At 41.6% G+C, this 15,665-nt stretch overlaps 1 protein-coding gene across 2 annotated transcripts in view; it reads right to left on the bottom strand.

The window, feature by feature from the left end:
• Window positions 1-15,166, bottom strand: part of Nr3c2 (nuclear receptor subfamily 3 group C member 2) — a 202,593-nt gene extending 187,427 nt beyond the window's left edge. For both annotated transcript variants that reach the window (XM_048333746.1, XM_048333747.1), the window contains exons 1-2: window positions 14,389-15,166; window positions 10,748-12,521 (exon numbers count right to left, since the gene is read on the bottom strand). In XM_048333746.1, coding sequence (XP_048189703.1) covers window positions 10,748-12,519 — 1,772 coding nt within the window. In that variant the 5' untranslated portion in view covers window positions 12,520-12,521; window positions 14,389-15,166. The remainder of the gene's footprint in view (window positions 1-10,747; window positions 12,522-14,388) is intronic.
• Between the last annotated feature and the right edge of the window lie 499 nt (window positions 15,167-15,665).

Raw genomic sequence — 15,665 nt, 5'->3', positions numbered from 1 at the left:
AGTGCCAAGAACCCAGTTGGCAAAAACTCTACAGAATATCTGCTCTCAGTCCACTGCCACACTCCCTGACTTTACTCCCAGAATCTGAAAAATATTTAAGTAAATACAAACTGTACCATGTGATGGAGAGAAATAAGCACATTTCCACTTTGGGAAAGAGCCCTGAAAATTCAAATACCAGTTACTTGAGGACACAATAAATAGACTTCCGAACAAGCTGCAATCTCGGTTCCTTTATATCCTGGTATGCATATCAGAGCTCCATATGTCGCTATTTCTAATTCATTTACATAATCTCTCACCAGTTTGTTTTCCAGCTTTGCCGAACCAGTAGTTGGCGCTTCCTGTTTCCATTTCCTAGGGGTATTAAGTATTTTTCTCTCATCTGATGAAAAATATTCTATTTTGGTACTGAAATGATTAAGTTTCCCCCTCCATCTGAACAACGAAACCATTCAGCTCACTATATGTCCGTGTCATCGTTCTGCAGAATGTCTCTCTTGATCCTCTAAAGCCCAGGATGCTTCTTTTTTTTGTGTGTGTGCTCCTTAGCAAACTACTTTGTATGGTGCTGCAAACAATGGGAAAGGAACAGGCTCGGGGTGAACAGAGCTGAACATTCAATCATTTCTTCCTTGAAACTTTGTTGATCCCTCCCCATGCTCCCCAATCTGCCCAGTCCAGTCTTTATCCTGACTCAATTATTCATATAGCAGCTGCTCAACACTGTCTGTTTCAGTCACTATTTTCTATCTCCTTACCAGATTAACCTTTCTATTCTTTTTTTTTTGCCATAGATTTAAACTATACTAGAAGGGCCCATGGCAAATCAGTTTTGCACTGCTGTCACAAATAACTGAGAGAAACAGTTTAAAGGGAGAAATATTTACTTGGGCTTGTGGTTTCAGACCATCATGGTGAGGTGGGCATGGTGAGGCAGAATAGAGGAGACCATGGGCCAGAACCAGAAGAAGAAGGAAGGAAGGAGATAGGGACAAAGATACAGTCAAGAACACACAACCCCCGTGACCCATCTCTTCCAGACAGCTCTACCTCCTAAGTTCTCAGAACTTCCCAAAATAGTGTCAGCAGCTGAGGACCAATCTCTCAACACATTAGCCTGTGGGAGACATGTCTTATTCGAACCACCACAGTAATCCAACACTTCACTATGCACAGACTTCTAGAATCAACTGTCTCCCACTCCTAGCTAACTCCCCCAAAGAGGCTTCAATTGTCATGTCCTCCCAGGATAACTTTTTATGACTTATCCTTGAAAGCTCTCTCCATCTGGCCATATAGGGCCCTTCCTTTTCTTCTCTTTGAGCCTCACAGGACCAAATAATCAGGGAACCGAAAATGGTTGTACATACTTATGGAGCCATCTTGCCAACCGGATGGGACTACGGTGGGACCTTGTTTCACATTCATTTGGTTTGTTCACCTACATTAAAAGCAGACTGATTGCTGAACAATTTGAAAATTGCCTGGTGTTTTTTTTTTTTTTTTTGTCTCTTCTTTTTTGGTACTGGGGATCGAACCCAGGATGTTGCACTTGCTACGCAAGTGCTTTGCCGTTGAGCTACATCCCAGCCCCTGAAAATCGCCTGTTTTGTTTCTTATGTCATCACAAAATTTCAGAAATTTTTCAAGTATTTATTCAAATTTCAAATATTTTTGAAGTTCTAGATCTTTGGTCAAAAAGCTTACATTGAAATATATTAATAACAGATCCCAAAAGGAAGAAACACTCAGTCTAATAATAAAAACAAAAGAAATTAACAGGAATGAAAGGAAGGCACATGGAAGGAAAATAAACCCAGGAAAAGATACTCCATGTTCATTAAGACATGCCAATTTGAACCACAATGAGCCATCATTACACAAATAAGATAAGCTCTTAAAAAAAAAAATCACTCTATCAAGTGTCGGCAGGGATATAGGGTTAACTCAAACACAACTGGTGTGAGTGTACCATGTAACTTCCACTTCCAACAGTCAGATAAAACAGTTTGGCATTTCAATCCTACACCCACCACATGATCGAGCCATTTCTACTTCTGATATCTGCTGGAGGGGAAAGGAATCACACATCTGTTTAGCTACTTACAGTAGCTTTATTTGTAGTAGGAAAAAAAAAACTGGTAACAACCTAAATGTCATCCAACAATTAAAGCGATGAACAAAAATGTGGTGTTGTCATAAATGGAATGCTACTCTATAATAAGAAGAAACAAATTCCTGATCCATGAAATGGGCTGGACAGGTACCAAGTACATGTTCCTAAATGAAAGAAGCTTGATCCCAAAGGCTATAGAAGCCACTAGTCCACTTGTATGTTGATGCAGAAAAACAAAGTTACTATAAAAAGGGACCACAGAGGGAATTCGATCTTGACTGAACTACACACACATTCAGAAGAGAACCGAAGATCACAGGAGTAAAAATTTTAAAGAAAGTAAACTCCAAATAAAGTCTAAGACTGTGAGTGACTAATGATCTTGGGATACACCATTACTAAGTTTTTTTTTTGGGGGGGGTTGTTTTCTTTTTTAATGTGGAGATGAGAGAAAGCAAGAACAGCATTTTGATTATCTTGTGAAAATCATATATATATATATATATACATATATATATATATATATGTATATATATATATATATATGCTGACAAAGGTGGTAGTAACAATGCTTTGCTAACCATGGTAGAACTCTCGCTGCCATTTGACAGGAATTTCACAGGTACTGCATCATCCCCATCCCAAGTCTCTCTTGCCATTCAGCCTGTATTCACTGAGCATCAACATTGGATATGGCTTCCTTTTTTTTTGCAGGTCCTGGGGCTTAAACTGAGAGCCTTGGCTCTGTCCCTGAGCCTCTCTGTGTTCAAGGCTAGCACTCTAACACTTGAGCCACAGAGCCACTTCAGGCCCTTTCTGAGTAGTTTATTGAGGATAAGAGTATCACGGACTTTCCTGTCCAGGCTGGCTTCAAATCACGATCCTCTGATCTCAGCCTCCTGAGTAGCTAGGATTATAGGCCTGAGCCACTGGTGCCCCGCCTGACATAGTTTTGATCTGACAAATTTTGATCTGACATATTTTTGATCTGGTCCTTGCTCTGAAGCTTACGTTACAATCAGTGAAAGAAAATAAATGAAGACCATCACACAGGCAGACATTTGGAGAGATTTCTTGGGAAAAGGGTCAACAGAGTCCATAGTCTGTCCCAAAAGGAAGAAACTCAGAAAGGCCAGTACAGGGAATGACCAAGGAGGAAACAGATACTAACTACAGCGGTCAGGCACCCAAGGATGTAGAGAAAATGGAATCCTTGCAGGCTGTTGGTGAGAATATAAGCTAGTACCATCGTGGAAAACCTGTGATGGCACTTCTAGAACAGTAGAGCTGCCACATGATCCAGCAAGCCCACTCCTGGATACAGATGTGAAACTGCACAGAGACCTCCGCACTCCCAGGCCCACAATTGGCCACAGCCAGGAAGTGGAAACAACCCAAACATTCACCGACTGAATGGATGGATGGCTAAAGAAACAGGGTGCGTATGCACCCTGCAGAAGTAACTCCGCCACAGCCAGCAAGCATGGAACGCCATCCTTCGTGAGGACGCGATGGAACTGGAGATTATGATGTGAAGGAAAACAAGCCAGGCGCCCAAGGGCTCTGCGATCCCACTCACAGGTGGAATCAAGGAGCTGATCTCCTGGAAGCTGTGAGCAGAACTAGTTCCCGTTTCCTACACAATCGGGACCACTTCTTTATCATGTTCCTCATGCTCCAATGTACCCACAACGCCTGCCCAAGGGAGGCCTTCCTAAGTGCCCTGCTGTCACCACTTCCCGGGTTCCACGGTTAGGGAGTTTCCTGTGACCTATCAAATCGAGTGTAATACCTTCTTCTTGCCAAGCCCCGTGCACAGCCAGCCACAGAGCGCCTATACCAAGGGGCACAGGGCTCCATCCCTTGTGAGTTTCCCAAAACTAAGTATAAACAACAACTGTGACCAGCCTCACTCTGTTTCCCAAGACCTGCCAGCATCACTTTCTCCTCTAACAAACCCCATTTTCATCCTGCCATTTTTGTGTATTAGTCTCAACAGTTCCTAACATATAAGGAAAGGTCACATGCCGCTGAAGACATTTTATCAGCAATAAAATTAGGTCATGGTCAACGTTATGAATTCAGACTGCCAGTTATTACCTCACACTCTCCCCAAAGGATTAGCTTTTTAAGTATCCAGATCACTTTGTTTATCCCATTTCTTTCCTTGCATACAGTTTTCTATTTCTCTATGAAGTACAAAGCAACGTCCACTTCTTTTTAGCCTTGGTCATGCAGCTAACATTTATATATTCAGAAGTCTTTAGAACATCAGGTAGGCAACAAATGCTGCTACAACTACACTGAACTTCATCATAGCCTTACCATATAAAGAACAATATAAAACTCATGGAAAAAAAACTAAAGCAAACCTACACTGCACATGTTTAAAGCCAGAAACCCTAAATTTTTAATCAAACAAGCAATATCCACTAACCATGATTTTATTTTTCCTTGGCTTTCATGAATAATTTTAATACTATCCAAAATTATTATCCAAGATATCCAAGTCTAAGGCTATATTTTTCTCTCAGTCTAAATTTAGCAAATGAAAGGAAATGATAAATTACTGATCAGCAGAGATGACGAGTTGCATAAGAATAAAGCAACTGGTGAACTCAAGATAAAAAGTATGTGGGGAGAGGTAAAGATACTGACTTCAAAGCATTAAGGAAAAGTCCAGCATAACTCTGAAATTATGGGGACCAATATAACATCTGCTATTGCTTTCAAACTTTAAGGACAAGACAGGTCAGAAACACCCAGAATTTCAATATTGCAAAAGTCATCAAATCCATAAATGATACATCTCTAGGTCCTGTTTCAGGAAGCCAAAAGAATAAAAACTGTGATAGATTGGATAATTTGAATTTATCTACCTGAAAACAGTGGATATGACCTTCAATTTCTTTAAAGCACAAAGTAAATAGTTCTAAATTAACTAATATTTAGATAATGTGAGGTGGACATAATAACATTTAAACCTAAAATACACGTGTGCTTAAACAGAATACTTGCAGTAACAGCCCGTACAGAGCAACATGAATATTATAAAGCACTATATTTTTCCCCAATACAATTATCACCACTCTTCCCAGAAGTACCAAAAGGTAAATGACAGTATGCTATCCAGAGGTGAAAGTTTCATTTTTAAAACCACTTCAAAAATATTATCTAAAATACTAGTCTGGAGAGATTCTAGGCGTGTTACTAGTGTCAAAAGCAAACTGCTATGAGACAAATGATGAGAGCCAAAGGTTTTCATTTCTGTTCAGAGTAAGGCTCCAACCCATAGGCCAAACCCAACTTCCTTCCTAACACGCGGTACACGGAGGTGTGTGCTCTGTGACCTGTGCTGCGGAAAGGTTACTCACAGGCAAAATATTGCCAAGAGCCTCTTGAATTCTGGCTTATCATATAAGGTAAATAATACAAAGTCAGCAACAATTGAAAAATAAAATAATAAAAACTGTAGGTTACTTAATAAATTGTTTTCTCCTCTCATGAAAAATATACAAATGGATACATACAGAGAGAGAGAGAGAAAGAGAGAGAGATCATACAGGCATTTAATCACTTTTGCTAAAACCTACCAGAATGTGCCCTTTGAAATAGTGAACTTTATATTCAAAAGTCTATGTCAACGTTAGCACTGAGTTATGATGCTATCAAATTATGACTATCGCCTGGAATAAGCCAGCATTGTGTCAACAGAAATGGCCTGTTGGTGAGGAATAGTGCAAATAAAAAGAGCAAGGAATTCATAGTAAGTGTCAAATTTTGTAGAGGGGGAAAAATCTGTTTTTCTTAAAGAAGAAGAACCCACAACTACTCAGTATTTTATGAGGAAAAACTTTGACCTGGCCAAGTGGTAAAGACATTTTACTATGCAGATGATCCAAAAGAATAAAAAAATAAAAATTGCTGAGAGGCCTGTGAGTAAAAAAGACTTGAAAACATATTAGTAAATGCATATTGTAAAGTAGCCTCGTGTGATTCTTCGAAGGAAATTTCAATGACACTCAGTCATTTTACTGGCAGACTTCGAGTCTGACTGACTAGCCTTCACATGAGGAAACTGAGGCTGGGAGGGGTGACACACCCAGGCTCACAGTTGTTTGCTCTCAGGGGACAGGGTCACTCCAACCCACGTGACACACGCAGATTCAGTGTCCACCCTCAGGGATTTCCATGTAGCTTTGTCATAATTTACTTTACAATTTAGCAATGAGACCATCCCTTCGCTGGGAATAATTAACAGAGTGGTGACTTTTGTCACCGCGTCCGGAGGACGCTCGGAGACCGAAATAAAGCCTCACACATCTCACAGCTACTGCTTATTTCTGTCAGCTTGAAAAACAGATGAAGCTAGGGGACGGTCACTTTTCGTATTTGGATAGATCATCTGAACATAAGATTCCCCTTTCCCTATTAAATTTTAAATGGTGTACAGAACAGGACAGGTGAGAAACGCTCAACTATTAGGCCTCGGAACTCCTTTTCACTCTTAAATAAAAGTACCAAGGATAGCAGGCATGGGATGTATGCCAGTGATGTCAGTACTGAAGAGATGGAGGCAGGAAGACCCTGAGGTCAAAGCCAGGCTGAGCTGCAAAGAAACTTCAAGCCTGGCTCCACATATACATATGCAAATATACATGCATGTACACATACACATACTTATATGTATATGTACACATAATACATATATATCAAAGACGCCAAATAATTTTTGTTATGTGAGCTATAACTACATGAAACTACAAATTAAAAATATTTTAACTCCTGTTCAAACAAGTCACTTACCTATTAACAACATAACTATGAACAGTAACTGAATTTCTGCAAATGAAAGGCTTGAGTAAGTTTTCTTGTTCTGTTTGACATCTTTGCTGGCCTGTTGTTTCCCTTAATAGAAGATAGCTGGATTCCTGTATCTGCTTTCGTGTTCAATGTGTAGTAGATAGGTTTTGCTTCAAGTATATGAAGGAAGTATAGTTTCATACACACATGTTGCTGGAAAACAGTAATTGTTTACAAATCTTTTCAGATCACTAAGTGCGTGCTATGGTACTTACTACACTGAAAATGGACAGTGGGTAGATTCTTATTTTTGTGCCAGTCCTGGGGCTTGAACTCAGGGCCTGGACACTGATCCTAAGCTTCATTTGTTCTCATCACTTGAGTCACCGCTCCACTTCTGGTTTATTGTGTGGTTGAGTGGAGACAAGAGTCTCACAGATTTTCTTTCCTGTGCTAGCTTTGAACTATCATCCTTAGATCTCAGCCTCCTCTTGAGTAACTAAGGATTACAACCATGAACCACTGGCTTTGGGCTTTAGATTCTAAAAGGTTATGAGCAATGTGGAATTTGAAAGAATACCAATGGAAAATATTACATACAAATCCATGGCTTTGTCTCCCATTTTAAGTAGATCCTTCACCAAAGCATGAATTCTGACTGCATGAATCTACTTGAAAAGTCCTCAGGAAGTCCTCCCTTTCTTCCACGTACTCTTTGAAACCATTAGAAATAGTTTAGAGGCATATCAGAAAATGAAGGGTGCTATAATACCAAGAAGAATTTACACAGACCCCTTTCTATCTCTGATTCATCTATTCACTCAACATTCCCTTTCTGGGCACTCCTGGTCCATTCTTGTAATCAATCCTAGCTACACAGGAAGCTAGGATCTGAGGATCTCAGTTTGAAGCTAGCCCAGGCAGAAACAGCCAAGAAGAAATTCTTATCTCCAATTAACCAGCAAAAAGCCAGAAGTGGCTCATGTGAGTGATCACAGTGTTAGCCTTGAGGAAAAAGCTAAGCCAGAGTGGAAGACCCCAAGTTCAAGCCGCCACTACTGGTGTGCACATGCATACGTGTGCACATGATTCCCTCAAATGAGCTATCCTCATCTTACACAAGGAAATATGCAAGAAGTTCATATTTTGGTCCAAAAGATACAAAATCAGAGAACAATGAAGAAGCTACAGTGAAGTTAAATTGATTACTGATACCTAAGGAGGACCTAAACATCCTCTAAGCTTTGAGTCTTTACTCTTGAAATGAACAAATGAGCTTGAAGAGTAACCACCAGGAAAAAGGTGTAAAGAATTAGTCATCTGTAAGAGATTTCAGACAACGCAAAGGTTTTTAACATTGAAGTGTTTGGAACACTCATGTTAACTGGCATGTATTCAGGCAGAAGGAGCCCTCTTTCATGGTACTAGTAAATGTGGGACAATCCATTCTCTCCAGAGGATCCTGTGTGTCCCCAAAGACAGCACAGCCATCGATTCCTGGGAGCTCATAAATGGAATGTGAGAACCACAATTCAAATGCTAGAAACAGGAGGTAAGAGAAAAAAAAAAAAAAGAGATTTCTCGCGTCTGTATTCCAGTGTTTCTATTCGAAGTAACATTGCCCAACGCTACTATCATCAAAACTATAGTGAATGAATGAATGAATGAATGAATCCTAGTATATATGTGGATCCTTGCTCCTTTCTTTGTTAAAAAACAAGATCTTCAACATCAGAAATTACCGAATGTTTCTTGAAAAATACTGAAACACTCCAAATACTCCTTTGAAATTTTTGTGGCACTTCCTAACTCTTCACTTCATGAAAACTGAAAGAGGGAAAATGACAAAACTCTTTAAAACAAGACCTAAACCATGTATGATTCCGACTTATATGCCAGACGACCATCAGATAAAAAACTCAGATCAAGAAGTTGTTTTCACTGGTTTTGAATGGTTCTATTTCCAAAGCAGTGAATGTAAGTTCTTGACATGAGTAAGCCATAAGACACAGCACTGAAGAGCTGTGCACACGAACACACAAGCTGAATGACACAGATAAACCACCAGGCTGTGCGCTCCTGCAGTGAGCCAATAAACATCACTTACCAAAACACTATATATATATATTTACACACACATACATATGCACATACACACACATATACATCTATACACACACATATCCATATCAGATATACAAAAATTTCCTTCTCTAAAAGTAAAATGAGGTGCTAGCAGTAAACACATGTCAAACTTGGTTCTGATGTAAACTGTGTTCTCTTAGGCCCTGTGTCAGAGTCTGGAACTTACTACAGTTGGGGTCGCTCGTGCTATGGAGAGCATTAAGAATATATCCTATAGAGAATGAGAATGCTTGCTTCTATAAAAGCAAGAGGAGAAATTTTTGAACCAATGATAAGGAAAATGCCCAAACTAAAAGTTTTTGCTTTGTGTTTGGAAAACCTTAACAATAAAAGACAAAGTCAAAGAAATACAGGTAAACTCTATACTCTGTTAGGGGGGAGACATACTTCCCACAAAATAGCATTTTTTGAAAAAAATGAAAGGACACATCCACATATTCCTTAATACCAAAGGAATGAACACTGTCTAGAAAATTTATTCCTTAGATATTCCACATAGGGATCATTTATTACAGCCATGCAATAAAAAAAGTACAGAAGCAAAGTCCAATTATGCATTGCATAACTTAGAACCACCCTTTACAGTCACATCTAAAACCTCTTGCCTGTTTTTCTAAATATATACAATGTGCTACCTGCAATAAGGAAAAGCAAGAGATAATGTACAGTAAATTATTTCTTCTTGCAGATCTAAAAAGCTATAAATATTTCAGTTCAAAACTATGGTGACACATTTCACTTCCAATCTGAGTGTGAAAGCGAGATTGTCCACTAAGTAATTTTAGATGTGCTGAGACTTTAAAAGGCCTCAACGGTTATGGAAACCATGTATTTGAACAGAAGACCACACTTTCGTAAAATTAACCTACCTAGAAAAGAGTAGGAGGGAAGGAAGCTTGTAGGAAAAAGATTTGGGGTTCAATTTTATCTTTCACAGCCAATGAAGTAATGTAAGAAATATTAAATGTAAGAAATTTTAAAAAGAAAGCTATAAGGCCACAAGAAAAGTAATTTAATGCAGTTTCACTGAACTACCAAATAACTAAAAGGAAAAATAAACCCTAGTCTGCTAAGGTAAATATAGTAACTGGCAATAGAAAACAAACACATTTTCCTAACACTTAAAACAGCCAACAGCAGGACATCTATACAGGCAGCTTCAAAGTCTAAGAGATTTGAAGAATTTCTTGTCCCTTTACTGCAAGAAAATAATAGCATAATACGAACAAGCAAAGGTCAGTTTGCACTAAATGACCATCCTTAAAACAAAAGCAGAACAGTGATAAACTGAAACATGTTTAATTTTTTTTCCAGTCCTGGGGCGCACTGTCCCTGAGTTTCTTTTGCTAAAGGCAAGCACTGTACCACTTGAGCCATAGTACCACTTCCAGCATTTCTATCTATATATGTAGTACTGAGGAATCAAACCCAGAGCCTCATGCGTGCTAGGCAAGCACTCTACCTCTAAGCCACCTTCCCAGCCCTGTGTTTAAATTTCTGAACTATGAATAAAGAGAAAGCTAATCATCAACAATTTACAAAAGCCATGGCTTTCAAAAGGAAGGAAGGAAGGAAGGAAGGAAGGAAGGAAGGAAGGAAGGAAGGAAGGAAGGAAGGAAGGAAGGATGGAAGAGAGAGATGAAGTTGGGAAGGAGGGAGGGAGGAATGAAGTCCATTTACCTTGATACATTTTCTGGAATGTATTCTAGAACTGGATATCCATCACTTCTTCTAGACGACAGATCGCTGTGTGATTTCCACGATTCCACTAAAGTATTGACAGGAGGAAAGGAACTCAGGTGTTGGAAAGATTGGTCTCTAGGCGAGCGTGATAAAGATATTGTACCTTGAGCACCAATCCTGTAGTGAAAGGACTGTCCACCTGAATTCACACCAACAATGGCCGAGGTGGGAGGGATGCTGGCTTCGGGATAATAGCTCCCATCATCAGGCTCTTGCTTTATCCCCACTGGGAATCCGCCACCCTCACAACTAGCATCAAAGCCCGGCACAGGCGGTCCTAAAATTCCTGACAGAGAATAATAGTCTTTATCATCCATGAAGGAAAAATAGGAGCCATCCATAAACGGAAATGGGTTGACCGTTGGATTCCCTTTGAAAGAGTCACCCGAACATGAATGCTTGGTGGATTCTTGCTTGATTGGTACTGAGAATGGCGACTCCGAAGTTATTTTGTTAGTTCCTCCTAGACAGGAGCTCCTGAAAGCCCCATCTGGTTCTGGTTTGATGTACTGGACGAGGTTGAGCTGGCCAGTCACACCGTTTGAGATGGCGTTCTCCACTTCCTCGGTCTTGGGAAAGGGGACCTCGTGAGCACCTTTCTCGTGTGTGTCCGGACTGGAAACCACATCGCGGCTGGCACTGGCCCCGGCGCAGGTGCCGGAAGCAGTGTAGCTGAAGGCGTTGCTCAGGGGGCTGCAGATGGAGCCCACGGTGCTGGCCGTGGGGCTGGACAGCGTGGATCTGTTGTTGGTGTTGGAAGGGCTGGACACGGAGCACCTTGAGTTGTGGAGGTTGGCGGGGCTGGACACGGAGGAGCGCAGCGTGGCGTGGTGGGGACTGGAGACCGGAGATTTCACACTGCAGTGACTCGGGGGGCTGGACACTGGGGACTTCATGCTACTCAAGGGACTGGGCAGAGGGGAGCCCACGTTGCTTGCGTGTGCGGGGCTGTGCGACCGGGAGCCCCGGGCTTCCACGTTGGGGGAGCACATCAGAGGGGTCCCTTGGGTGATGGGGCTGTGCACTGGGAAACTGCCAAAGCTGGCCGAGGTGGAGGACACGGAGGAGCTGATTCCAGCGGGGCTGCAAGCCGAGGTGGCCAGGCTCAGAGGGCTGCAGACAGAGGGGCTCTTCTCGTGACACAGGATGGGGCTCTTCACCATGGCTCGCATGACCCCGCCGCCGCCGCCACCACCGTTGCAGCTCCCGGGGTCGGGCATGAAGGACCTCAGGGCCCTGCCGCCGCCGCCCAGGGTGGGAGGGCGGTGCCCGTTCTCTTTGTAGAATTTCACCAGCTGCTCCATGTTTTGGTAAATCTTGGCCGGGCTCAGGCTGCCTGGTGCGTTCTGTGGGTCGTAGCTGTAGTCGAGCTCTCTGACAGAGTCCATGTACAGACCCATGGACTCAGCCACGGTGGCTGACAGCTCCTTGGAGTCCAGCTCGGTTTTAATATCGGAGGTTAAGATCCCACTGCGAGTGCTATCCTGCTGGAGGCAAGGGGGGAGCTCATGCTTGTCTCTGCTGCTTCCTTGAGTACTGTCGTTTGGAGGAGCACCGGAAACACAGCTGACGCCCACAACCTGCATGTAGTTCTTGTCGTCCGTCCTCTCAGGAGGCCCCAAAGAGGACTCCGCAGACTGAGAAACTTGACCCCACCGTCTCTCCATATCGGGACCTTCAGTGAGATTGTGGTAACCTTTGGTCTCCATGGCTGACAAAAAGAAATTGATATCAAAACATCAGCATCCATAACAGCGGCATTACGCTAAAACACACTTCACGGCGTTCATCGAGCTGCACATGCGCATGCAACTTGTGATGAGAAATATCCCTTGTGATGTGAAGACTTACCTCTTGGGTACTGACGTTGCGGGCTACTAACTATAACTGGTGAGGAAGCCAGAATAAAGCTAATCTTATGAAACTCTTTTGCAATGGAATACGAGTAACATCTTTACCCAGACTATTTGCAAATGTTAACTTACTTGAATATGGAGTAATATTCAAAGTAACCCCGGTAACTGATGAGGCAGCCAGTCAAAGGAGAAACTGAGGGCTCACTGAGGTAGGTGAATTTGCCTTCCGCCAAAGGCTTAGTGACAGGGTTGAGTTTAAAACAAAATCTCTGATCCCAACACTTCTTGAGTCTTTTGATTATATGTTTTCCATGTGGTCAAATACATGGCCTTGTTGAAACTCGATAAACACAACTCAGGTTACAATTCCCAAATTAAAATTTCCCAAGGGAATCGTCCTAGAAAAAGTCAGAGCCCAGGCCCTGAGTTCAAGCCCCAGGACAGACACAAAAACACCAACAAAACAAAAAGAAAAATGCAGGTAGATTGATGGCAGAGATAGTTTGGTATCAGTTCTCCTTTATGAATGTGGGTTGAATGGGCCCACAGATCAGAGCTGTTCTGACCACCCAGGACTCCTCCCTGCGTTTTAGTACTGGCCAAGGAAGTGACATGCACCTTGACCTCCTGACCCCTTGGCTGAAGGGACCTCAACAGCCAGACATTTTTACTTTCATCTGGGAACAACAGAAGAAGTTCCTCAGAGGTTATGAAATGTTAAGTATTCAGTCATTCAACACTATTTACGAAGGGTTTGCTGCATGGTGGGCCTGAGACCACCAGTTGCTGAGTCTGTAGTGATAAAGCAAACAGGCCTAGGCCTTTGTCTCTGGAAGCCCACAAGATTGTTTTAGATATACAACCCTATCATCAGGTCCAGTAGATAAACTGAGTTCCTGAGCAGATTACAGTCACACACACACACACATATACATACATACATATATATATATATATATATATATATATATATATATTCCTCAGGTACTAAGTACTTGAGTGCAGTGTTACACATCTTATATAGTAACTATGTATCCTTACAACCAACCCTATGGGGCTGCTGAAAATGTGATTTCAATATGCAAATAGGAGAACAGAGTATTGGCCATACAAATAAAGGGGAGAGCTGGAAAGGAATCCAGGCAAATCTCAATAGTCTGATCCCAACTTAGGGGTGCCTGGGTACCCCTTCATACCCCCAGCTGTAGCCATAATTTTTGAAAAAGTTTCTAGGTCAAATGTCCCTAGGGAATAAAATCACCCTGGACAAACATTGACTCTAAAGAAACATTTTGCAGAAGTAACTCATTCTAGGTAAAAATACTATTTGTATGTTTTACTGGTTTTTTTAAATTGTGCTTTTGTTTTCAAATCCTTTCAAGTCTGCAAACAATCTGGGACCCAGGAGAGGTCCCAGCTTCTGCAGTTGTGCATGCAAGCCCTACAGTAAACCTCCTATCCTTTCTAGGAAAGTTCTGAGTTCTGCAGTTCTGGGCTGTAGCCCTCTCAGAGGCCTCCCACCCTTCCCCCACTTTCCACCGATTCCACCCAGCCTCCCTACTTTCTCCTCATTGAAACAAGAGATGAGGAAGTCATTTTGCTATAGAACTTGATTTTAAGACTGAAACATAATATAATAGCTTCGCTAAATAAAATGACATTAAAAATCACAAAGCTCTGTAATGAAATTTAATGCCCAAGTTGTCTGAATTTTAATTATATCTTGCTTCTCTGTATTCCACAGTAGATGTTAACTTCTAAATGGTGAGAAATGATTCGTTTTCCCACTGTGTCCCAGATGGATAGTAAGGCACACATTAAAAAAAATTAAACAATGGTGTTATAATCAATCCTCAACCTGTAAACATTAAAATCTATTAGTTATATTTAGTTATATAGCATGCTTTTACTTTAAAAACATTCTATGAGTTCGTAGTCAAAAGCCAACCACAAAAACAGAGAATAATCAAATTTACCTAGGTTTTAAAGGTAACTATCTGATCATTCTAGCCGTAAGGAAAAAAAAATGGCGAGAATAAAAGCCAAACACAACTTGAAAAAAAAAAGATTTAGAATCAATTCACTCGTTGCTAATACTGAACTTTCCTACATTCCTGAAAACCCCTTTTTGTCAGTTATGGATTGGAAAATACAGTAAATGTAATATATTTTATTCTGCTTTCACATAGGACTATTCTGTTCTCCCCCAAAGACGAACCACCAATATAAAGCTAAGGTACAGATATTTCAGATCCATTAAGTGCCACAATCAACATGTTCATTCATGGTCACACAGAACACCTTTTGTGTACCTCACCCCCCCCCCACCCCAACTCAGCCTCCTTGTCCTAGAACTCTGCATCACCATGGATCTAACACAGGAAGTGACCCTACACTCTGTACCTTGACCAAAAGGCCTCTACTCACAGGGCTCTTCATTCCCAGGGCTCCAGCCTCCTTCTGATGGGGATTCCCCACTCAGACCTCTCTCCAAAACTGCATTCTCCTCATTTTCCTTGGGGAAGGGTGGTCACTCACTGGCTTTCTGACGTCTCACCATGCAGACCTATGTGCTAAAACTAAAACCACTGAAGATCCCATAGTGCAGAAGTCACTCGACTTCTAACCCAGACTTCCTCGAATCACACCTACTGATATTCTGAGGGACGCTTTTCATCACTCCACCCAAAGCGGGAGCCATGCGCCAGATGTGTGAGCCTCCATGAAGATTGGAGGAGGATCTAGAAGAGAGAAAGGCGCCAAGGAGTAAAGCCCTCTACAAGGAAACATCTTATCAGCTCACATCAGACAGCTGATCACAACTTCCCAAGTCCTGGTTCACCTGCCATGAACTCTCCTAACAGTATCATAAAGCAGCCTGTACTTGACCAGGTTATTGACAGGACTATCATCGGAGCATTTGCCAAAGGCTTTGCTGAAGTCTAAATTAGCTTTGTTTAAGGTATTCTCACCCAGCAACCTCACACACCTCTCCACAA

Source organism: Perognathus longimembris, chromosome 24 (assembly GCF_023159225.1).
Source record: "Perognathus longimembris pacificus isolate PPM17 chromosome 24, ASM2315922v1, whole genome shotgun sequence".
NCBI classification, from domain to species: Eukaryota; Metazoa; Chordata; class Mammalia; order Rodentia; family Heteromyidae; genus Perognathus; species Perognathus longimembris.
Note: the sequence above shows the minus strand (reverse complement) of the source record. Positions and strands in the feature narration are given on the sequence as shown.